The 25,855-nt window shown below is 39.9% G+C and overlaps 1 protein-coding gene across 1 annotated transcript in view; it reads right to left on the bottom strand.

The window, feature by feature from the left end:
- The window catches only part of MCM10 (minichromosome maintenance 10 replication initiation factor), a 34,722-nt gene that overhangs the window by 3,645 nt on the left and 5,222 nt on the right, over positions 1-25,855 (bottom strand). Inside the window, 18 exon segments of the mRNA XM_033100562.1 lie at positions 37-79; positions 3,034-3,179; positions 5,141-5,254; positions 6,997-7,115; positions 7,815-7,959; positions 9,003-9,228; positions 10,648-10,765; positions 10,852-10,962; positions 11,631-11,731; positions 13,223-13,422; positions 15,506-15,622; positions 16,863-17,030; positions 18,664-18,829; positions 21,053-21,224; positions 22,863-22,915; positions 22,917-23,001; positions 23,145-23,246; positions 23,980-24,330. Coding sequence (XP_032956453.1) covers positions 37-79; positions 3,034-3,179; positions 5,141-5,254; positions 6,997-7,115; positions 7,815-7,959; positions 9,003-9,228; positions 10,648-10,765; positions 10,852-10,962; positions 11,631-11,731; positions 13,223-13,422; positions 15,506-15,622; positions 16,863-17,030; positions 18,664-18,829; positions 21,053-21,224; positions 22,863-22,915; positions 22,917-23,001; positions 23,145-23,246; positions 23,980-24,330 — 2,537 coding nt within the window.

Raw genomic sequence — 25,855 nt, 5'->3', positions numbered from 1 at the left:
GGGTCACTAAAATTAGTCATCATGCAAATGCCATACCTTTAGCATTCCATCCCGCTCCCATTTGAAGAGGCCACAGTTACTGAAACAGAAAAGATGGGATTTACTCAGCATGAGGTACGGGCCCACACACATACAGACAGACACCACAAGAGTCTCCCCGATTCAAGCAGAAGCTGATATAGGTGACACATATATTACAGGTTATGTTCAAATGCTACGGAAAATACACACGCCAGTGACTGGAGAAATGGTTTTCAACTCTGTAATGTAAGTCAGACACATCAGAGATGGAATTTCTAAAGGTAGTATGACAGGGCCCATGGTAGGTAATGAATGCAAGCTTGGTGCCTGACAGCCACTAGGATGACACTCAGAGTTAGGAGCTAACCCCCTTTTCTCTTTTTCTGGAACTAAAAGGTTGGGATAAAAAAGGATTAATCTTCCTTCTAGTAGGGATAATCCTTCTTCCTTTTTTATAACCCAAACGCGTTTGCTTTCTTATTATCCAGAAGGCCCAGAGATTCTTGTTCTCCTTTTTTAACATGGTGGGTGAATCCAGCCCTGGGAAGAGATGTGGCTAGTATGGGGAAAGCTTATTTCTAACAAGTGTATTCTGGAGAAGAGAGAGAGAAACACAGAATACAGGAAAGTCATAGAAGTATGTCTTCCCCTGGGCGCTGCGAGGGTGTGGGGCCTAGGGGACGACCTACCTGCCTCATCCTTCTTCCCTGTCTAGTTTTGTAGGGTAAGCCCTGACATTTTCTTTTTCTTTTTTGTGATGCAAGTGCATGACTTAAGCTCTGATTGATGAGGCATCCATTTCGAAGAAGCATCCACTTCGAAGATGGCTAACTCGATAAACACACTGCCAGCCACAGGGCTAGGTGGGCCACCTGCCACTCCATTGAGGTTCCTTGGTTTTAGAAATCTCTGTTACCTTCAACAACTGACCATTTGGGCTACTTGTTTTCTCTTTCTGTGCTTTAAATCCCTCCTCTTATGTTTTAAATTCACCAATAGAGAGTGAGCCCTGGAAACCTTAGACCCCACCCTGACCCCAATAAAAGTAGAATCCCACCTGAGACCTGTGTGGCCCCAGGTGTGCTGTGTAATTTCCAGCTCTTGTAAATAATAAACCTGTATCTTTTCAGAGTTCCCTGATGGTTATTGCTGAAAGGCGTCTTGCAATCACAGTAAGAACCACTGGGGCTGGTCCAGACACAACACTGGCTATTGATAGGCTGAGACCAATACAGAACACAGTTAAGACTCTCCTCCTGCCCTGACAGTCAGCATGCCATAGCCTTAGCCTTGAACCTCTCCATCACCTTCCCCATCTAGAGACCAGTTCAAGATCTACTGAGAGAACTTTTGCAGCCTTTTGTAGTAGATCAATGACAATACTATGAAAAAAAATCACTGTTTTAGTCCGGGCTCAGCAAAAAAAATGCAACCCATGGGTCAAATCCAGCCTGCCATGTGTTTTCATAAATAAAGTTTTATTTGAACACAGCCACGTCCATTTGTGGCTGCTTTCGAGCTACAATAGCAAAGCGGAGTAGTTGTGAAAACAGACCACGTGGGCAGCGAAGCCTAGTATCTTTCCTATCTGGTCTTTTACAGGAAAAGCTTGCCCACTTCTGCTCTAGATCAAGAATTGACAAGAGAAAGAGCAGAGAAAGCAGCTGTTCTTAACAAAAATAACAGTGCCACCTGGAGGCCAAAAAGGCAAGTTGCTCTTCCATTTGTGAGCTGTACTTACTGCTTATCTTTAATGCAGTATGCAAATGTTTCACATAAGCTGTCATTACAATATTTTGGGGAGAAGTCAAGTATCAGTATACACACAGGTACTTAAAACAATAATAATCTAGACTGTAAACAATTCACAAATCAGCTCCTGACAAGGTGATGAACTAGCATGAAGTCCGAGCCTCCTTTCCAACAGTTCAGCTCTGGAGAAACTTGAAGTGAGAGTGAATACGCTTCAGGAAGCAAACAGCAACCAAAATCAAACAAACAAACAAAAGGGTACTGAGACTATTCTGGTGACACATCCTCGGGAAGACTAAAGGTGATCCTGAAATTGCTTCAAATTTCAAAGGATCAATATCATACAAATTATGTCCTCTAAGAATACTGCAATAAAATCAGACGTTAATGACAAAAAAAAAAAAAAAAAGATAAATCAATCCCATATGTTTGGAAATTAAACATTACTAATCCTTGGGTCAAAAAAGCAATCATTGGGTCCATTAAGAAATACATGTAACTACACGTTAAGTTTCGTGGGGACTTCTAGAGCAGCAGGGAAATATGACTGGCCACACAGCAGGTTCTTCGTACCAGCATCACCACAAACACGTGAGGAATGCCTTGCTCTATGACATGACGGCTATGGCATTATAACAGCTACCATGTCACGATGGCTACGTTGTCACTAGGTGATAGGAATGTTTCAACTCCATTACAATGTTATGCGGCCACCGCCATGTACGCGGTCCATGGCTGACTGAAACATCATTATGTGGCATGTGATTGTCCATAAATAAGGAGAGCACTGAATGGACCAGTGACAATACTCTATAAGCTGCACGTGATCACCCACCCTGAAGCCGACAGGGTGTGCTCTATGTGAGTAATGCTCAACACAGCAGCTCTGCCTCTGCATCTGAAGTTTCCCACAAAAGTAAAAAAAAAAAAAAAAAAGAAAAAAAATACTGCTGAAGAGTGGAGGGAAAAAGTCCCATTTCCCAACCCCCAGCAAATACACATACTGCCGAACCTACATTACCCATACTTTATTTACTTAGCAAACATTTCTGAGGACCTACTATGGGCCAGGCACTATATTAACGATTGGGGATAAAGTAGTAACGAGGGCAGGGGGTCCTTCCCTCGAGGAGCTACAAGGCACAGAAATAAGGTTTGACCGTCACGTAAGACTGTCCAATGTTCCAATGCAACAGCAGCACACTGGAATTGGGTTCCAGAAGCCCAGACAGGACAAGGAACGCCAGGCAGTTCTCATACCTGCAGTGCTTTGTGGGAAGCCTGGCGAGGGAGATACATCTGTTTCCACAGGGACACTTGAAAAACCTCTTCATGCCGTCATGCCAGTGGTAGTTATGTTGCTCATGGACACAGGTCTCCAAAGGCTTGAAGTGGGTGTAGGCACACTGCATAAAACCAACAGAAGGGCACACATCTGGTCAGGAGCTCTGAAGGAGAAACCGGTTAGCTGCTATGAGGGCAAGCTTTGGTTCTCTCGTCACCACTCTCGTGCTTGCTAGTAGAGTTGCCACCTTATCTACTAACTACGGTGACCCCTGTGTTTCTTCTTGGGTCCCTCATACTGATACCACTTTTTCTCATGTTTGCCCCAATTTCTGGTCAGGCACGAAGCACACCATAACCTTCTCTGACATCAAGACAACAGCAAGGACAGAGGAAGAAAAGTACTAGAAACCTCTAAATTGCCTCGCAGGTCTGTTCTATAGTGGCTGCAGTCCCTTGGTTATAGGATACCGAGACATGGGGCCCATTTATGAAGGTTGATCAGCAGCTCATTTATTTTTGCTTACAAGGCTTATTACCACTCTTATTTTTCAATCAGCAAAACCAAGACAGAGGTATTGAGTAATTCACTTAATTGTGATTCTCAAAAGGGCTGTAGAGAATAAGAAATGGTGGGTGAAGATCGAAAAAGGTTAATTTCTAGGACAGTGCAAGGTTAATTTCTGCTAATTACATTGAGTCTAGATAAATAACTTCTGACTTGGGCAACCTCAACACGGACAGAGCAGAGTGGTATGCCAGTTGTGTGGTAGGCAGAATAATGTCCCCCTTCCTCAAGGATGTACACACCCGATTCCCTAGAACCTATGAGTCTGTTAGGTTACACAGCAAAGGGGGATTAAGGTTGCTAATTAGTTGCATTTAAGATCAGAGATGATCTTGGATTATCTGGGTGGGCCCAATGGAATCACAAGATGTCCTTTAGAGTGGAAGTGGATACAGGGGAGGAGGCTGGAGTGATGCCACGAGAGGGCTCAACCAGCCATTGCTGGCTTCGAAGGAGGAGGCAGGGCCACAAACCAAGGAATCCGGGCAGGATCTAGAAGCCAGGAAAGGCAAGGAAACGGATTCTCCCCTAGAGCCTACAGAAAGGAACACAGCCCTAAGGACACCCCGATTTTAGCCCTGTGAGCCCCACATTGACTTCTGACCTACAGAACCGTAAGATAACAAGAGGTTGGTGCAAAACTAATTGTGGTTTAAAAGGTTAAAAATAATTGCAAAAACCGCAATTACTTTTGCACCAACCTAATAAATTTGTGTTGTTTTATGCTACCAAGTCACTGGTCATTTGTCAGAGCAGCAAGAGGAAACTAATACACCAGCCAGGTGCTCACGTTTCTCACTTTGTTAGAGTAAAAGCTGTGTCATCTGAGGTAAAACCTTTACTTACTCTTCAAGGCCTGAATCCTCTCAAGGAAGCCCTACTTTTTGGTGGTGGCTAGTTCAAGGCTGCCCCCTAAATATAAAGCAGAATCTAAGAATTTTAAAGGTATAAAGATAGAGAAAATTGTACTTGGTAAGCTAAGCCTCTTTCTCCTCTTACACATGTATAAGGCCAATTAGCTGGGGGGGGGTATAAAATGAGTGGTAATGGAAGCAATAGTGCTCAGCAAGAGATTTTTTTTGGGGGGGGGGCATTTTTTATTAATGTTGAGGAATAGGGGAGATTATATTTTCTGATAGACTTAGGGCAAAAATTCTGCAAACACAGACAATAATTCAAATTCTGCCTTGAGACTCAATTTAGTACATTAAGCCCCAAGTACAAAGGGACAAAAGTAGTTTGTCATAACAGGTGATGCCAGATCAAGTCATTCAGCCAAGGTCCCAGGGACTGTGAACTAACTGTGTGGACTGAGGATACCCTCAGCTAGAAACGTGAGCAAGACGTAACAATAACTTGGGTCCAATGGGCAGAGACGTTAGGTCATAAACGAAGGACCTAAGCGGGTCTCTCTGGTCACAAGACACGGCCGCACATGCCACAGACCCTCCATGTCCTGTTAAGTCACAACAGCGCAAGACAGGGCCCACGGTCAGAACCGTCTCCCGCACTCACCGTCCTGCATGTCACCACTCGACATTTCACTTCTTTGATGTTTCTCATCTTTTCTTCCATTTGTTCTTTTTTTACCAGTGGATCAAAGTAGAGTTCCTGCAGCTCAGCCTCGACCTGGAATGACAAGGCATCCAGGAGACCTTATGCCAAATCCAGCATATACTCAGGCAGCAGTTCAGTAATAATCAGAGAGAACTGAAGAGATAAGCTCACTGGCATGAGGGCACTTGATCATGCAAACCAAAAGATGATCACAAGTAAACACATGTTCTTAACACGCAAAGAAAAAAGGGTATAAAGCATTTGGTGATTTTTACACCATTAAATGTAAACTTAAAATGCTGTCATCACTAACAGTGCCACTAGGTCAACTGCACACGGGAAGGGAATCAGTCCTACTGTCCCAATACAGGCTCGAACATGGAAGGCATTCAATGCCTCCTCAGGGATTACAGTCCAGTCTTTTCTATACGTTTCTCCGGACCAAGCACTTGGCAGGAGCAAGCCCTGGTTGTTCAGAACAACAGGGAGGAGATATGCGGGCGGAGAGGTATTCAAGGCAGAAAGAGGTCACAGGTCTGGCGCCAGTGCAGCTACGTAAGGCACAGAGTCCAGGGCCTTTGGCGGCCACGAGAGGCAAGAAGTGCTCTATGGTCTTCCGAGCATCTCTCCTGATTGAGTTTCAAGTCCAGCAGAAAGGCATGATATGTAACTGATAGGTGACCATCGCAGTAGTCATTTGTTAATCAAAGGAAGAGCAGATCAGAGTATTGGCACTAAATGGGGGCAATACTGCCCCCAAGGGGCCATTTTGAAAATCTGTGGGAGCACTTTTTTTGTAATCCCAATGATTGCTACCCAGGGTACTGACAGGGGCAGGGATACCACGCCATCTGCAATGCACAGAACAGTTCCTCCACACAACAAAGGATTGTTCTGAATGTTTTATGAGACACCATGTGGATGAAATACCTGAATATAACCCTAAACCTAACTGCTTTATATACACACAACCCTACAATATTTGTATGTGGTTTTAATACACACTGAATATTGCAAGAGTGCAGCTAGGCAACTACTGGGTATATGGAAGTATAGCTGAACTTTGTTGTTTTTAAAAGTTTCGCAGGATTATTCACTGTTTAAAAAACAACAACCATATTTTCAAAGAAATACACCCATGGTAATTAAACAACCAAGAGAACATTATCTATATAAGTCTTCCTTTCTAGCTGTCTCAACTATTTGCAACCCTTATAAATCCAACACTCTGACTACTTCATTATTTCTTCTAGGTAAATTGTGCCCATGTATTTAAATAATGAAATATGTATTTTTAATGTAAATATTTTCCTTTTTTCTTCTTTATATTACAACTAGGCTATCATATTGACATTTTCAATATAATTCAACTAGTTAATTGATTATATTATCCACAAATTCTATTTCAAGATAATTAGGGAGCAATACAAAATACTTATTAAAAAGGGGCATTGCAAGTGTTGAGTTGGTAACTGCTGGGCATTTGAGAGGCCAATATAAAAATATTTGAATGGAAAAATCCCTTCTCACATTGCAAGGCAGAAAATAGTAGACAGTGGTATGCCATTTAAATGTTAAGTTCACAGCCATAACTACATGTAAACATTTTTTATAATGCTGAAGTCTATTTAAATAATGTTAAAAACATTCTTCAACGCAAGGACAAAGGTAAAACTAAAATCTATTGGAAATATTTGTTTTTCAAAATGGACTCAAACAAATGGACATACAAAAGAAACCAATTCTTAGTCCCCTGACAAAGCACCACGAGTCTGAAGGGCATCTCTACCATCTTTGATCTTTTGAGCTCTTACCTCTTTTAGGATCCCTGTGTGCTTTGATTTTGCTTTTAGAATTTTCTGAAATTCCCCAGATTCCAGGTAAGCAAGCTGTTCTCTCCTTTTTTTCCTGGCAGGCTCCAATTCATCTTCAGCTAGAGCAGAAAGAAAAAGCATCAGCTGTTCCAGAGGAATTTCAGAAGTCAGCATGTCTCAACTCAGCTTACCCCATTCTCTGTCCACCAGGCCCTTCAAACTTAATTCACCCCACTAGATACCAGGAGAGGAAGACTCTTAAAAAGTGAGCTGAGAAGTAGAAACTAGAATATAGGGGAATCACAGATTTGATCACTGGATGAGAATCTTTTTCACCTTAAAACAGGAACTGATTATAATAATAGATAACAACAAAAATCTTATTTACAAATTGATGTTAAAATGACACTGCCAACTTCAGAATTTTAAAAATAAAAATAGGGCAATTCAGAACAAAGGAATTCTACTTCTTTCAAAGTAAACCTTTATAATGATATATAGGTACAAAGATTCAATGAGTAATCCTTTTCTCAAGTTTTCAAATTGTGCATAATTTCAATTTAATGTGATTATGAAAAACAATCAGTTCCAGTTGTGGAAATTCTATTTAGGTAATAGAATTCAGTTTACCTCTCCAAAAAAAAAAAAAAAAAAAAAAAAAAAAAAAAAAAAAAACCCCCCCGTAAAGAAAAGAGTAACCTCACCTAGAGGTTAAACTGAAGTAAACAGTGACTTGGTATCAAGGACACTGGTTATGGTTCAAACATTTCCTTTATAAAGTTTTTCTTTTCTGTTGTGAACTTTGAAATTTACAGTACCTTGAGGAGAAAATGTGGCACTCTTTTCTACACGTTCCTTCAGTTCCAGGACATCCTGGGGGTTGCTTTGCTTCTTTTTAACGCTGTTTGGGTCTGTTTTTGTAAGAATCTGGCCTTTTGCTCTTAATTTGGTTATAGCAGCTAACTAGAAAAGAAAAAGAGAGGGGGATAAAAATCTAAAAGATGAGCTAGGCATCTGTAACTCTGTACCTCTTTCCCGTTATTAACCAATGAATTCTAGCTGCTCTCAAATATAAATTGGCAAAACATATCTTCATTTTACTTAGCATTATTACAATTATTGAAATTTAAATGCACGGGAGACAGGTCTACAGTTAGTAAAGAAAGTCTCAGCTTATTTAAATATCGGTATTTAACATCAGATAGCCTGTAGGCTTCTAGTCCCATCAAGGGACATCATAAACATTTCTGAAATTTGTTTTAGAATTCCAGCTCTGCCACTTACTGGTTTCCAACCTTGGTTACTTAATTGCTCAGCCTCATTTTCTACATTTATAAAACGAGGGTGAAAACAGTTATGTATCTCTTAGGGTCGTGGTTGTGAATGAAATGAGATAATGTGCAAACTATGTACCTGGACATAGAGAACAGCATATATGCATCCATCACAGGTACAGAGCCACAGTAATGAAGATGTGCAATTGTTATGATTATTACTGTAGGTACGGCTTTGGCTTGCAGCTAGCCTTTGCCCTCCATGTGGTTATAGCTGCTATCAGAACAAAGAGAAGACAGCTTAAGTCGGGGGCTCAGGGTGACTCAGGAAGCAGAGTGGAGAGAAATGCTCAGTAGGCGGGGTTCTCAGTACCCTCACCTCCATTTCAATCAGAGCAACCTAGCTTTTTATGTCTACAGACTGGGCTTCTGTGTGATTTGTTTTAAAGACGGATTCTTTAAACCACTATTTTACAATCTAGCTCAACAATTCCTAAAATTTTTTCCTGAATGCCAGTGTCTCCAGTTGTGAACTAATTAACAGCTAATTTTTTGGGTAAATGAATGGCATTATGTTGACACCATTATAATTTAAAATTCCTTTGACTCTATTAATCAATAAATAGCTATTAGGTCTCTGTGTTTCCTGGTTATAGTTATATCAAATTTGAAACTCCAGCTATGTATTATGGAATGCAAATTCAAGTATTGACGGAAATAGCTGTCAGTTACCTTTTTGGCTTCTGCTAAAGCACTTAGTTTTGGTTTTGGAGGTGGTGACTCATCAAAAACAAGAACATCATCTCCCTCTGAGATGCCTCGCCCCAGCTTGGGCGTCTGTGTGGCTGGGGTTCCTTTCAGCCTGGGGAACCCAGCCCTCATTGGTGGAGAACGAGACAGCAACTGTCGAGAAGACGATGGCATAGCTGGGCTCACCTCACTTGAACTTTGCAGAAATCTTTAAAGAAAAATGCAGTCACAAACTATATAAGCACAAACTATAAAGAGGGAGACTGTAGGCAGGCCACCAGATGAGAAGTAGGTGTCAGTAAGATAATTTCCCCTCCTTGGTTAATAATTCTGCTTAGAACACAGTAAGAATGCTAGTTTCACTAACTCTTCAGTGACTGATTTTTCATTGAAAAGCTCTAATTGTTTTACCAATTTAGAAGTGATTACTATTTTTATCAGTTGGCTTTCCAGTGAGTGCTGTCTACGGAACAGCCCTGAAACGTGAGCTGTGGACCGTATTCCTAGCCCTCTGGTTAGACCATCAGGAATTCATCGAATCGCTCTGTATTTTAATTTACTCTACTGGGAAGAGACAACCACATGTGATACATTTGGACGCCCTTAACAGAAAGGTTCTATAACTCCCACAGTGACCATTTTAAGGGCTACTTAAAAACAACAAATGTCAGAAATCATCTAGTACAAACCCCTTATCTTATAGAAGAAATTGGGGCCCCAGACCCTACTGCTCATAGTGACAGGCTCAGGACTAGCACCGGGTAATCCCAGGCCACTATTCTTTTCACTACATAGACCCACTCTTGCCAGCTCCAGGCTGAGTCTGCAAATTGCCTATCACATCCTGCCCAAAGATATTGGGTAGCAAAATTCTGAAAAATTACAAATTATAATGCCTTTAAAGTGACAGGTGCTCTCTTATTTCCCACAAGGTCCACAATTCCACATGCACTTTTGTCATATGTACATATAATTTTGCCACCTGTTGGCACATGATAAATACCTCCATAGATCCCCATCAGCACCTCATGGATTACTGTACGGACCGAACAAGACACTGCACTGATGGAGTGCATAGCACAGTGCTTGGTACATGTTAAGTGTCTACCAGCAGCAGCTCTTATTACTATTCAGATAACTTGAGCTGAAGAGCCTTTGATTCATTTACCTTCCACATCCATTTCCACTTGATTTTGCCTCGACAATGACTCTCCATTTTCAGTGCCTCTTTTTTACCATTTACCTGAACAACTGCAAAATCTACTCACTGGCTCAGCCTGTAATTAAAAACCTAACTGTGGTAAAATAAAGAAACGGGAGCCAAACAGGTCACCATGTGCTTTCCCCTTTCCCAAAACCCATTTCAGATGGTCATTCCTTTCTCTTTTCTGCAGTGATACTAATTACTGTAACCTGTACCACTTGGTCTCCAGACTGACTAGCATAAGTCAGAAATACATTACTTTAAATGCTATTTAGGTTATATTAAAATTATTTCAACACTTTCAAAGTTAAAAAGGTAGCCAGTTATCCAAAATCTAAAGTTGCATTTTTGAACTGTATGGTGACAGTCTGAGGATTCCTGAGATAAGTTATCCAAGCAGGGGATAGTAAATGTTACTTTTACCGTGTCTCTATTTCTTCTGTTTTCTTTTTCCTTATCTCCAACATCTGCTGCTTCTGTTGCTTCAAGAGGGCTGATGCCGAGATAGACTGGAAAGCAGGTTTCGGGCTCCCCAAGATCCCTAAAACAAAAGCCACAGACTGAGGGGGTTCGGAGAGGACGCGGGAACCGAGGTATGGATGCTAAGCAGTTACCAGCTGACTCTACCTGGTGAATTGGCTTTGGCTAAATGTTGTTTCAAATTTCTGGCTCCAAAGGTAGGCAAGTCCAGCAATTCCCTGAATTCCTCAGAGCAAGACAAGTTCTTTTGGGGTATTCCTGGAATATAGAAACATCACCTTAAGAGAACCCAAAATTCACACCGCTTGATATCATGTGACTTACTTTTTAACCTCTGCATTCATTAAGTCAGTCATTTGTAAATGAAGGAGACGGAATACAAAGAGAAAAAAAGAATCCTTAACCTCTAACATCAGAATAGTAGGACTGCAAGGATATGACAAATATATCTTATTTTGAGGAATGGTTGGATTACTAATATCCGCAGGATCATTTCATATGCTGTTACTGGCATCTGTACTATGGGTAAGGGTCCATGCTGGGCCCTGACCACTCTCAGGAATGAAGCCCAAGTACAAGGTGAAGGCAGCATTCTCTGACCCCAGACCTGTTTCAACGAAAGACAACAGGTAGGTTTGACAGAAACGTGATACTACTGACTCTAGTACTGGACATTCAGACTTAGATCCAGATACAACAAGAAATTTTAAAAAGTATACTAAGCTAAGAAACAGCCAAGATTAATATGCTGTTTTTCCTTAAGATGCTGTTAACCAAACTTGACTCTTTCAGCTTAGGCCACATCACTCACTAAAATAGCGATGAGTGGGTATTTATACCTAGAGGATGAACTGTGACCATTTTCAATCCTAAAGAATACATATTTAAGCTGGAGATAGAAATGTAATCTTGAGAAATAAAGTTACCAAGTTTCTGTTGAGTTTCCTGAATGATCAAGTCTGTGCCCTTCACGACCAAATTAGTCAGAGTGGTTTGAATCTTCTTTTTAGGAGCTACAGCTGCTGCACTGTAATGACAAGAGTCCCCGCCCCCGCAAAGGAAAATCACTGAACTTCAGTGCTCTGATGAGGTAAAGAAGCCAAGGAAGTACCGTGTTTCCCCGAAAATAAGACCTAGCCAGACAATCAGCTCTAATGCGTCTTTTGGAGTAAAAATTAATGTAAGACCCGGTCTTATATAATATAATGTAAGACCGGATCTTATATTATAGTAAAATAACCGGGTTTTATATTAATTTTTGCTCCAAAAGACCCATTAGAGCTGAGTGTCCAGCTAGGTCTTATTTTTGGGGGAACACCGTACTCATTTATTACAAACTGTCAGAAGTTTTTCAAAGTGGCAGATAACTAGACCTTCTTAATACCATGGCTCTAAAGCATAACTGTTATGAGCATGTGTCACAGATATGAAAGAATAGCAACCAACAAATTTGCTTGAAGACATCTGGAAGGACAATCTGGCAAAAAAAATTTTTAAAATGCCAACAGTTTAACCAAGTAGGCTAGGAATTTATCTTCAAATAATTAAGGACTATACAAAAACAGGATATTAATGGAAGCTTTGTTTGTAATGTTTAAAAATTGGAAACACCATTAAGGTTTATCTGTGGGGAACTGTTTAAATTATCGCAGAGCCATGTAAAAGAATACTATGTAGCCACTAAAAATAATGCCACAAGTAAATATTCGATAAGGAAAACAGTATTTTATGTTGAAAAAAAGATCATAAAGTACAGGTACTTTCATTTCATTTCATATTACTAAAAATTCATACATATGGAAAAACAAAAACCACCTAGAAGCAGCATATATACCAAGGACCTAACATATACATACATAATATTTTTTTATAATGTATTGTATTTTTTGCATTTTGGAAATTATTTTAAATCTTAAAAAATGTGCTTGCTATTACAAAATAGGCAGGAGGTAAGAGTCCTGTTGCCTAATTTCTGTTGAACTGGGAACAAAATCTATGTTTTGTCCTTGGACCAACTGGAGCTCCTTCATGCCAGATCCCCACCCGTCACGTCCTCAGATGTGCTTTCCAAAACACAGGACAAGGCCATCAACCACCCGTGTGAGGCCGCACTGCATATTTGTTCACCGAATTAAATGTGGGTTCCAAGAGCTTTGCAACTTCACTAACAGTTGTGAGGGAAATGACTTAAAGGATGTCAACACAATGATTAAGACTCTTTTAATGGCCAATCAGCCCTGACAAAGGTCCACTATTCACATTAGGACCCAAACAGGAAGCGTGGGCTCTCTGTTAAAGACCATCCTGACACGATTCGATTTCTCCCCTTCTGTGCGTTTTCCTCTATATCTGGGAATAAAAAAAAAAAGCCCTCATCTACCTTGTTCCAGGCAGTGACTTATGAAAGACAAACCTATACAAGTTTTCTAGGACCACTACAGAAATGTACAACCACTGGGCTTATTATTTATAAGCCAAGCAAGATCCTTGTCCCAAAAGTAGCTCAGGAATGTCTTACAGTGAGGCTGCACATGATGCTGAAGAAACCCCTCCATAGTAAAAACTATCCTGACAGAGCCGTTCTCTCAAGCTGGCACCTTTGCGGGCAAACTTCTTTGGAATTCGTCCTCCGGAGAAGGTGGACTGCAAGTCAGCTCGCTTGGCACTGAGCTTCTTGTACTGGGTCTGGATGTGATACTGACAGTACTCGCAGTCGTTCTGCAAAATGGAAGAGAGGCTGCCTCAGAATAAGGGCAAGGGCCCAGAAAACAATATAAATGTAAACAGTCCCTTTCTCCCAGCTTTGTGGGGCACCATTCTGTGTGCAAACCCCTTCCTATTAACCTCCAAGGCTATCCCCAAAGTGCAGCTATGCCGTGACGAAGGGGAAAGTTCTTCCCTTAAGTTGCCATTAAAGCACTAGTCAGGTGGAAGAAAAATTGATATAGTTCACTTCCTTTGCCCTCTTTCTATAATTGAAATAAAAGCAGCTTCTAGGATGAACCTTGAAAACATTATGCTATATGAAAAAAGTCAGATACAAAAGGCCCCGTATTGTATGATTCCTCTTATATCATATATCCAGAGCTGGCAAGTTTACAGAGACAGGAACCAGGTTAGAGGTCACCAGGAGATGGAGGTAAAGGGTATGAGGTGAGGTTAGTTACTGGGTACAGTGTGTTTTTATGGGATGATGAAATGTTTTGAAACTAGAGAGCCAGTGGTTGCACACAGAGTGCATATAATAAATATCACTGAAGTGTACATTTAAAAATGGTTACTTGTACATCATGTGAATTTGACCTCAATAAAAATTAATTTAACAAACAAAGCAAAATCGGCTTCTAGTGAGATTTTTCTAGTTCTCTGGTTGACTCTTGGAAAAATGCTACCCATTCAGTGAAAGCAACAAAAAGAAATAAAGTACTGTTCTATTGGGTGAGCCCCTAGATATGTGACAATGAAGTTCTAGGTCTTACATGGATATCTGTCAGGTACTTCACTCTGAGACCCCTTTTACCAACTACCTCCCTCCTTTCTATTTCCTGCTCACTAGCTCATCTGTTAGGCAGGAATGAAATGAAACCAAAACCTGTATTTTAAAGCTTTCATAGAGCTCTAAGAGGTACCACTTCACACCCACAAGGATGGCTGTAATCAGTGATAGACAATAACAAGTGTCAGCTGGCTATGGAAAAACTGGAGTCCTCACATGCTGCTGGTGAGGATGTAAAAGCCACTTTGGAAACCAGTGTGGCAGCTCCTAAAAAACCTAAACAGTCAGCATATGACCCAGAAATTCCACTCCAGGTATACACCCTAGGGAACTGAAAACATGTAAACCTACACAAAAATGCATACGTGAATGTTTACAGCACCATTATGCATAATAACCAAAAGGTGGAAACAGCCCACACATCTCCTTACTGATGAACAGATGTGGACTACCCATACAATGGAATATTATTCAAACATAAAAAGGAATGAAATGCTGATAAATGCTATACCATGAATGAACCTTGAAAACATTATGCTAAGTGAAAGAAACCAGACACAAGAGGCCACATATTATACAATTCCATTATACGAAATGTCCAGATGAGCAAATCTATATAGGCAGAAGGTAGATTAATACTTAACAGGGGCTGGGAGAGGGGAATGGGGGGTGACTGTGGAATGGCTATATTTTTTTTAGGGGGGTACTGAAAATATTCTGAAATTACATAGTGATGAAGGTTGCTAAAAATACTAAAAAATTACAAATTTTTTAGTATACTAAATATATTAAAAAATTATAAATATACTAAATATACTAAAATTTTACAAATATACTAAAAAATTACAAATTACACACTTTAGAAAAGTGAATTGTATGGTATGTGAATTATATCTCAATGAAGCTTTGAAAAAAAGCTCTAAGAAAAGGTATAATGGAGTGAAAGTATAGACTAAAATAAGCTTTTCAGTGTATTTTATCATAGTGCTTGATCTCTGACACTACAAAAATTGGATAAAAGAATGGTTGGCAGAAGTTAAGAATTAAGAGCAAACTAAAATTCTGTTTCTTGTACCTCCTAGTCATCTGACAATAAAAGATGACTTTCCTTAGAGGTTAAATCTTTCCCCTGCTCTCAGTTTTTTAAAATGGTAATTATTAAGCACACATTCAATTTTTTCACTTTGACACTTCCTGTTACGTAGGAAACTCAGTTCCAAAGGTCATTACCACTAAAGTACCTATAATTTATTCCTATTACATCCTTTCTTTAGCAGAAACCATCTGAATAAGGCTGAAACCAACCAAATTAACAATCTGTGTACATGGTTCTCCATTCTTCTTCTTTGCTTTACAGGTTCCCAGGTCAACAGCTTCACCCATAATTAAGATCTTTTGAGGATGATCAATAGATAAGCATACCTGTAGAAAAGAAGTGGAATTAAAAGCAGACAAAGGTTTGGCCTTTTATAAGCAAGAACGAATAGAAGAATGGTAGATATGAGTTAAGAAGCCTTTATCAGTCCAAAGGAATTTAAAGCCAGTGCCCTATAAAACAGTTTTAGACATCAGAGGTGTGTAAGACACATTTAGTTCCCTACCCAATAGCCATCCTCTCCTACGTCTTTGGTATCAGAATCTTGATTTTATTTGAGCTGGCAAATGCTCAGCATAAGGTAATGGATCTTGTTCCCAGTTTTCCTAGCATTCCTTCCAGGTAGCAATGGTCATGTAACTATAATCTAGCCAATGAGACAGAAGAAGGAGTCAGTAGGGAAGGTAGCTGGGAAAGCTTCTGCTTTCCTGATAAAAGCAGATAGAGGCTGGCTCACTTTCTGCCTTAAATGGAGATGCGATGACAAGAACTCAAAGCCACCTTGTGACCAAGAGGAAAAGGCTAAGAGACGTACAGGCACTGGCCCTGACATCACTTACATTGCCTATGTCCGGATTTTTTTTATTATGTAATAAAAGCAAACCCCACTGTTCACTACTAAAAGAAACTGTAATGTAGATTTTCTGTTACTTGTAGCCAAACACATTGATACTAATAAGTAAAGACTTGTTGCCTTTCTCTCACAAAAACAAGGAATGAAAAAACTTTGTCTCTAGCTTCTCCTGATAATAATAATCTGTCTACAAGGTGAAGCTTCTTGCTGGGTCAGATGGATAAATGGTCTGTCTCATTCACACTGTATCTAGATTTACAATTTACTACAGAATCAGTGGGTAGTACGGAAACTGTAGTGCTGCTTGAGAAAGGTAAAAATTCTCTTTGATTGTAAGTCGTAGCTGTGGTTGTATTAAGGGAACAAAGTCCTCTCAAATATAAAACCTTGCCTTCTTGATGCTGCCATGGAAATTAATGAAAGAGAGCTAAGAACACCTAAGTGTAACAATTCAAAAAACTCCAGGAACCTTGGAACTGATTTGAAAAGATATAATGAAAGAAGACGATACAAAACACTTGAGTAGGTAGACATTCAGAATACTGGTGGATGAGGGATGAACAAGCAAACGAAAAAACAGATTAATGGAGCTAGAATAATATAAAAGTATGACTTACTACCTGGAGGTAGACCAATACAAATGTTTTTGACAGAACTTGACTAAGTTGCAAAGACTCTTCTCCCTCCCCCACATCACAGAACCAGATTCTTACCTCCTCTGAACCATCCCTGGGCTTCATGGGGTTAGCATTGAGGAGTCCTATGACGGTACCCTGCTCAGTCTTCCAGAGTTCCTTGTGAACCTCTCCAAACAAGAACAATGACACGGTCCGCGTCAGGTCACGAAGATCATTCAGTCGCCAGATGCTGAATGTCTTTCCCTGGAAAAAGTATTTATTCTTAATTTTAATAATTTTTGAACAATGGATTGTACTGTCTCCATTATTTATGGTTCAAGCATTCTACTGTGGGAAAATATATAAGTATAATCCACCCTGAATATATAACCATCAGAATGTCTATTATAAATTAATCCTTTCTCTAGGCTTTAATATTATCCTTCTCATTTTAGAGATGAAGATGAGGTAACGCAAGCCAGGAGCCAAGTTGTCACTTGAGTCTCTAATTCTCAGGTCTAAATAGTCAATGGGATAGCACCACCTTTCTAATCTCTCTCTCTCTCTCTCTCTCTCACACACACACACACACACACACACACACAAAACATTAAAAGGACAAAAGGAAGGTGTAGCACTACTATTTAATAATTTACTAATATAAATTTAGTAAATCAATTATCACTAATTATATTATTATTAATAAAGAGGTTTCAGCTTTATGCTTCTAAATCTTTGCTTAGCACAGAAGCAAAAGCATCACTAAAAAAACATTGTGTTTAACTGTAAAATTTCAGAAGTATTAAATATCTGAAGAAATGCAACTCAAAGTCTTAACCACTTATAATATGCACATTTACAGAGTTTTTAAAAAATAATTCAAATAATATTAAATCGAGCTATTTCAAAGAGGCATCCCAGAGTGGATATGGTTTTAGGTTATAGAGATCTATTGCCTGAACTCAAGTATTATAATTATTCCTCCATGGATTTGTACAATGCCTTTCTTGGAAGAGTTCAGATAAAATTTCCTATCAGTTATTTCAATGTCATCACAGCCAGCTGTTGATACAATTAAAAACTTAAATAAAAACCAGACTTGTTCATATTTACCTAGACAGAACAGGGTTAGAGCAGGACACAGAATCTAAAACTCAACCCGTGATGTCAGAACTAATAAATAAATCTAAGGTTGGCTGAGATCAATATTAGAGAATCAAATCAGTATTGAGCATGACTAATCAAGCGTATTTTAGAGCTGGGAGAGTTTCCACATACTCAAAAGCCAGTTCCTTCACTTTTACAGAGAAGGAAATGAAGGTCCTTAAAGAAAAATTAAAGGTTACCCTAAGGCCACAGTTAGTTAAAAGGAGAATGAGATTCAGAACCCAGGTTTTCTGAGTTGCCAGGACACAAAATAATTTTCCTGTTATGCCTCAGTTGGCTGCAATTTTAAAACTTGCTAGATCTTTTGCAATATCCAGGAAATTAAATACATCATAGTGTGCTGGCACAGGTCAGCAATTTAGAACTTCTGCGATGGACATCTCACATCTAGTAAGGCTCTCGAACTACTGAGCTCAGGTCTCTTCTATTACTTGCTCCTGTCCTCCACACGAGGGATTATAATATCACAGGGGCAACCATGTGGTCACCGAAAACAATGACAAGTAAAATGCACGTGGACAGATGTGGACAATGAAAAGCCCAAGAATATATACACCCAGATCTTCACAAATTCCTCTTGGACAGCAGCCCAAACACAGTGAGGCAAATTGAGAACTTACTAGCAATTATTTCACAATGAAATAGTGATGGGCTTTGGGTAACTAATCAAGAACGAGTCCCCACTGCCAGTTTGTCACGAAGCAGCTTAGAAAGCAATAAAATGGCTCACACTGTTACTGCTTTGTGGAGTGACTTTCTTCAGTATAACCCCAAATGTCACCCAGTCTATTTCTTCCAGCTTCTCATGCGCCATCTTTTCCTTGAGCTGAGATAGTCTGATCAGTTTTCGGCCAGCCATTTTCTTGTTCATTTCTGTGGAGGATACTCGAGGCCACCTGGATCAAGAAATCAGCAATTAGGAGATTATTTTTCTAATAAGAGGTTATCTGGCATTGTAGCTGATTGGTTAGAAGAGGTGTTATGGGCAGAAATCTCTAACGTACCTGTTCTCAGTGGCTTAGTTATGTAGTAAGACAAGGCTCATATTTTTACATCTAATAAATACAAGGTTATTTTTTTTTTCCTTAGGGGAACAGGACTTTACTGGGGGAACAGTGTGCACTTCCAGGACTTTCCCCCCCCCCCAAATTGTTGTCCTTTCAATCTTAGTTGTGGAAGGTGCCGTTCAGCTTCAAGTTGCTGTCCCCTCAGTCTTAGTTGTGGAGGGCGCAGCTCAGCTCCAGGTCCAGTCGCCGTTACTGGTTGCAGGGAGCGCAGCCCACCATCCCTTGTGGGAGTCGAACCAGCAACCTTGTGGTTGAGAGGATGCGCTCCAACCAACTGAGCCATTCGGGAGCTCAGCGGCAGCTCAGCTCAAGGTGCCGTGCTCACTTCTAGTTGCAGGGGGCGCAGCCCACCATCCCCTGCGGGACTCGAGGAATCGAACTGACAACCTTGTGGTTGAGAGACCACTGGCCCATGTGGGAATCGAACCGGCAGCCTTCGGAGTTAGGAGCACGGAGCTCCAACTGCCCAAGCCACGGGGACGGCCCCCCAAAAAAACAAGGTTATTTTTAAAGCTAGGTTTGTATAACCTTGGATGTAGAACTGGGGCTTATATAGCAAATAAGATCACAAATTCTTTTAAGTTTTTATAAATTTAATACAAAATCATGAAATAATTAAGATGTAAATTTCATCAGTGCTGCAAGAATTCCACAGGTTCTACTATTTTCAATCAGATTTTTAAAAATCAGATTTTCACATAATAAAGGTGTTGAATCAGCTTCGATTAAAATAGCCTTGTTCGTATCGACTGGTCAAAACCTGGTGAATTTGCATATTATTTTTCTCTCGAATATTAATATCTGTTTCATGTTTTATCATATTATATGCATATATTCAAGGACAAGAGAAAACACAAATAAGCATGACTTTTGACTCTTTCAGAAATGTTCTGGAATAGAAAGCCCTAGAGCTAACTCTGAACAATGAAGAATATTCCGGAGAAATCCTATTTGCATGATTTTTGTGAATTAATAGGTTACTATCAGGTCACTATCCTTTGGAGTAATTTTAGGGTCTGAGGTTCAGGTTTAACAATTATAGAGACCCAAATAATTCTGCCGCCTCCTATATTTGTAGGCCATTCAGAAGCTCTGGCATTTGTCTACCTCCATTCCCTTCACACGTGGGGTACACTTGCACCGTGAACAGCTCTCATTACTCACAGGGAGTTTCAACTGGGGGGCAGGCAGGAAGGGCATGTTTACCTAGATGAAAAAGAACCCTGAAGCCCCTCAATGAGCTTTTATTTTACCATGTATTCCATCCCTCAGATTCTGTCTCAAATGTAATGAAGATACCGAGTACTTTTTTTTATTTTAGAGATTAGTGAATCTTCACAATACACTTCTACTGCATTACTGTGTTTACAGTACTGTGCTGTAGGATGAGAGCCACTTGTTTTCTACCTTCTTAATCATGTACAGTTCAAGCCCTTCGCAATTTGGGTTTAGATCGACAAGGTTTAGGTGTTTTAGACGGGATACACTCGGCTACTGCTCTGCCCTGGGCTCCAGAAGAAATGAGGGAGACACAATGCAGTAGTGGCACAGAACACAGTGAAAAGGCCAGTCTTCCCACAGATGTGGTCCTGGGATTCATTCCTATTTTAACTGAATATCTTAATCTGTCCATGTAACATGCAAAGAATATAAATTTGCCTTAAAAGTGATTAGGAAGAAAAAGAGCATAGCTGTTTTTCTTAACATCAATTACAAGATAGTGTTATCCTGGTTAAACTGTATATACCTGTGTATTTAAAAACAGTCTCTATCACTGTTTCTGTCAGTTTCTGATTAAATATACTATCTGTCCATTTCCTTTTATATCTATCTTTCTATATAAACAAGAAAAAGTCTTCCTTAAACACTTCATATGCAAATATACCCAGTGCTCACTGACAAGTTTTGTCCAATTCCAGAGGTGCTGGTGTTCTGTGGCTCTGCTATACAAACACACTATTCCGAAAAGGCTCAGCAGTTGGGAAGGAGGGCCCCGTATCTATCTGTCTGGCCGGGCATGTGGGCAGATGAGGGGCTGTCACGGTTACTGACCTGAGCCTCAGGCCAGAGAAAGCTTCCACGGAGACTGGCTGAGCCGTTTTCCCAGAACTCCTGGGGGCCCCTGGACCCGGATCTCTAGTCACCCCGTTAGGCTTGTTCCCAGGAATCATTCGAAGTGGTTGTGATGGGGCACTCGTCATCCTTGAAGGCGAGCTTTTGGGTGCTAGGAAGTTAAAATAAAAATTAAGTGCAAAGATAACCACAGTGATAACTACAATGATTTTTGTGGAACTGTTGCTTTTCTCATCAATACATACAATAACCAAATGTTGAGAAAACAAAGGAAGCCAGAGGCATTTCTGTACTACCCTCAAAATCCCTGCAGTGTAGTCCAAAAGAACTTGCTGCAACGACAGAAATGTTTTTTACTGCTACTGTCCAATACAGTGGCCATCAGCCACAGGTGGCCATGGATCACTTAAAATTGACTAGTGTTTCTAAGGAAATGAATGTCTAATTTAATTTAACCTACTTTAAATTTAAATAGCCACACGTGGCTACGGGCTGCTGTATTAGACAGTGCCGCTCTAAAACACTGCTCTTCTGTGCAACGACATTTGCTGGGTATTCACCATGTACAGAGCAGGAAGGGACGAGAGCTCTCTGTCAGGAATCAATAATTAATGGAGACTGGTGCACAGATCAATTTCCACCTGAAGAAAATCCAAAGTTAGCTCCCCTTTCTTTTGTTTGTTTCTGTTTCATTTTATTTCACTCCATTCCATTTTACTTGTGGGGTGGGGGAAATTCTACTGACATGGTTACTTTTCATATTTTAGAAGCATTTGATAATGCTCCTAAAGGTGAAAAGGCTTGGGTATTTTCCTTAATAAAGTATCACCCTCTGTGAAACCAGATTTTTGTTTACCCTCGAAGAGACTTGGGATCACCGTTCCCAGGCTACAGGTCAGGGCAATCCTAGAACTTTAGGATTTCTCGAAACCATGTCCAGGCCCACACCCATCAAAACCAAACCTTGGAAATTGCTTAATGTAATACCTTAGTTAACGCAAAGGTCCTAAGGGGATGGACGCTGTTCACAAGGAGATGCATGAAATACAAATTTGTTGCCAAATAAATATGAACCCTCAGAGGCTGCAACTATTCGCTACTGCTGTGCTCTAATGCCAATGCTATTCCAAAGGGCCTTTGTGAGCACATGTGGTCAATAAAATGCTGCTTATTCTGTGTTATCTCCAGACCATTTTGTCTTCCATCTTCCAAAGAATCATCACTTTGGGCAAACTGAAGCAGTATAACAAAATCAATACAGAGAGCTTATAAATCTTTTTCATTTTATTTTGTGTGGATATATGTGTGTGCTGAAACAGGCTTTCATTTGCGCACCATTCTAGACTCCCGGCAAAGAAGCCTTTTCTAAGAAATTGACCTTCTGGTTTCAACCTGGTTTCAAAAAAAACATGACCACTTCATAAGGGAAGCTGTGCCTCAGTCTCACAAGCCTAAAGATTAAATCTCTAGATTGCTAGCATGAGAACTCAATCCAGTGGTTATACTTACTACAGTTCAAGTCAACTACAGGGCTATAGAGTTAAAAAAAAAAATTTCAACCCATTAAGTATTTAGTAAATACCTACTCTTGACCTAAGGATTTTCTAAGTACTTTGAGACATAGAGAAAGAGCATAAAATACAGCATATAGTTCCCATTCCCCAGAAACTTATTTTTCCAACAGGCAGATAAAGTAGACCCCCCCCCCCCACACACACAACACAGAGCCAAAATGTATGTTAAAACAGAACCAGGGCAGTGAGAAACCAGGGAGTCTCCAGTACTACACCTGCAGGTGAAACCTTTGGCGTCCGAGCCACTCGCTTGGTTTTGGTAGAACAGGACATCAAGCTCTGCAGAAAAGCACGTTGATTCCTGAATTCTCTGAACTTTTTTCTCCTTAAGAGGGGGACGTGGAGACTTATCTACTTGATAAAAATTAAAAGAAATTAGTAAAGCAAATTTAGAAAGAGGCTCAAAAACTATTTTACTAGGAACTGGATGCAGAAGTAATGTTATAATTTCTTAATAACAGAGATGCATTCTATTCCTAGAATTACTGTCTGATTACCAGGTTTATGTGGATGGGCTGGGCTTGCACGCTGTTTAATTGTCGCCATTTCTAGCTGTTCTTGTAAGGACTTCATTTGCTCTTGCAATTTCTTTAATTCATCTAAGAAGAAGAATATATTGCTTTAAGAACCAGACCAGAGGAAATATTATACAGAATGAAAGTGCTGGAATTATTTTGGGCATTTAGTTCCCCTGACAAAACCTTGAGACGATTAACTTTGGCACTTCAAAAAGGTCTCCTTAGAGAATTAAACTTTATATTTCCAGTAATCAAGCTTCTAATACCAAAGCTAGTTATGAATTTGTACTAATGACAGACATCACAGATCCATATTCACAGTTAACTTTTAAGGAATCAAGAAATTATTATACTTATTTCACAAGTGGAATATCAGAATACAACAAATGCCTGCTCCTGTGTTAAAAGAAACTGCCAACTACTGAATTTTATTATAATTTTAAAATATATCAGAGAAGATGCCAGGAATAAGAAAAGGGCACTGTTCAGGAATGGTCTCCTACTCAAAGTAAGGAGCTTTATAGTCTTATCTCTGGCTCCACATGCATGTAAATCCCAAAGTACTAGTTTTCTGTATAAGCATGAACAGTCATTCTGTGAAGAGTCAATTGTAGTGGGCGGATATAAGGGACCTTTGTAGGCTGGAATGCTTGCCTTAAATGTATGATCTACTAACTCAAGAAAAAAATTATTTTTCCCCAAGGTCATTTATCTCCACCCTTGACTCAGCAGCTATCTTGACGAAAACAGCCAGACTGGTGGTTTTCATCTGGTCTATCATAAAGAAATGAGAGAAAGCTAGTAGTGAGGGCACCTTGCAACTCTTGATTAGTTTTCCCTTGACTGGGAGCAGAAGCAGAAGCAGGAGCAGGGAGGGCTCTGTTTTTACTTGACTGCAATGCAGGAATTTCTTCCTCATCTGTTAAGTCCCCCATATCTCCAAAGAGAGTGACCAGATTTTCCTTTTGGTCTTCAGTCTTTTCCACTTCTCCATCATCAGCCTCCTCTGTGTAAGATTCACCATCACCGTCCGCATCGAAGAGCTCATCAAATGTGTCAGGTTTACCGTCATCCTGGGTTGAGAGCTGGCTCTCTTCTGGGTTACAATCCAAGGCTGACTCATTCTCCAGCAGTGCGGTCAGCAGAGATAATTCATCCTCCTCCACTAGGGGAAAAAAAGAAGAAAAAGGAGAGAAAGTAAGCCCACCTGGGAAAAACTGTTAACGACAAGCATAATTACAAGAGTCAACATTAATAAGGCAATTAAGATGACTGCAGACTCATCACTTGGCCTGGTATAATTATTGATCTTGTCTCCGCCTTCCCTCTTCCCAAGTGCTTCTTAGAGGGCACTGGGCTAAGGAAGAAGGGGCCAATAACTGCTTAGACACCACACTGGGCAAGTCACGGGGCTACATCTTTTGCCGCTACCTCAGCTAGAGACAACTTCCTGCATACCAACTTCCATGAAATTCAACCCACAAGGGAATAATCAAAAAACACACTAACCATACATTTAGGCCCTAGAAATATATATTCCCCTGCTCTTTAACTGAACATTTAAAAAAAAATATATAGAAAGGTACAAAGAATTAAATAAAAAGCCCTCATATCCTGTCACCCAGAATTAGTCATCCCTAACATTTTCTCAGGTTTGCTTTGGGCCTTTATGTTAAATAGTTTTTTTAACCACCCCTCACCTTTTGTTTTTTAACTTACGCCAAATCTTACCTCAACTCCTTCCCACAGCCTTCAGGTCCCACTGCAATCACCATCTATTTTGGTATACCATTCTAGTCTACTTTTCATACTTTTAACATACATTATGATTATGAATATAGGTATTCATAATCAATACATAGTATTCGGTGGTTTAAAAAGTATTTACATAACTTATTTCACACTATGCGTATTATTCTGTACCCTGGTTTCATTCGACATGGCATTGATTGATCCAAATTGTAAGATTGAGCCAAATCAAAACACATACTTCAGTTTATTTCTTTCAATTGCTGTACAGTAGTCCATGGTAAGACTGTATCACGTTTCACTAATCCATTTTCCAATAAAGGCCATTTCTAATTTTTCCAATGTGGGCTATTTCTAATTTTTTCACACTATAAACTATGCTGCGATCAAGTACAAACCTTCTTGCACATGTATGAGAGTTTCTTGGGAATACACTTCAGAAGTGGAATACCTGGATTGTCAGGTACACATGTTTTTCACCTTAACTAGATACTGCCAAATGGTTCTCAACGCGGTTGTACTCTCACTATCATTGTATACAAGTACCATTTCTTCCTACCACCTCACAATGTCTGATAGGTCACCTGATTTTTTGCCAGTCTGATGGATGATTTAAAAAGGCAGTTCACTGTTTTGATTTGCATTTCCAGGATTATTAGTGAGGTAAAAAATTGCTTATGTTTATTATTAACCAGCTGGATTTCTTCTGTCTTCATTTGTCTGTTTATTTTCTTTGCTCATTTTTTTTCCTACTTGGGCATTGTTCCTTTATGAAACCAGAGGCATTAAAGCAAAAATGTTAAGGATATTTGATCACTTCCCTCATTGGAAATACAGGGGCTGAAATCCACACAGGGTAGGGGCCTATTCAGGATCACTGGTGAAAAAGGTCAGTGAAAGAGCCAGGGTTAGAATGGAAATCTTCAGATTAGGAAACCTAT

Source organism: Rhinolophus ferrumequinum, assembly GCF_004115265.2.
Source record: "Rhinolophus ferrumequinum isolate MPI-CBG mRhiFer1 chromosome 5 unlocalized genomic scaffold, mRhiFer1_v1.p scaffold_110_arrow_ctg1, whole genome shotgun sequence".
NCBI lineage: Eukaryota > Metazoa > Chordata > Mammalia > Chiroptera > Rhinolophidae > Rhinolophus > Rhinolophus ferrumequinum.
The sequence above is the reverse complement of the archived record's forward strand: the minus strand, read 5'-3'. Positions and strand labels throughout refer to the sequence as shown.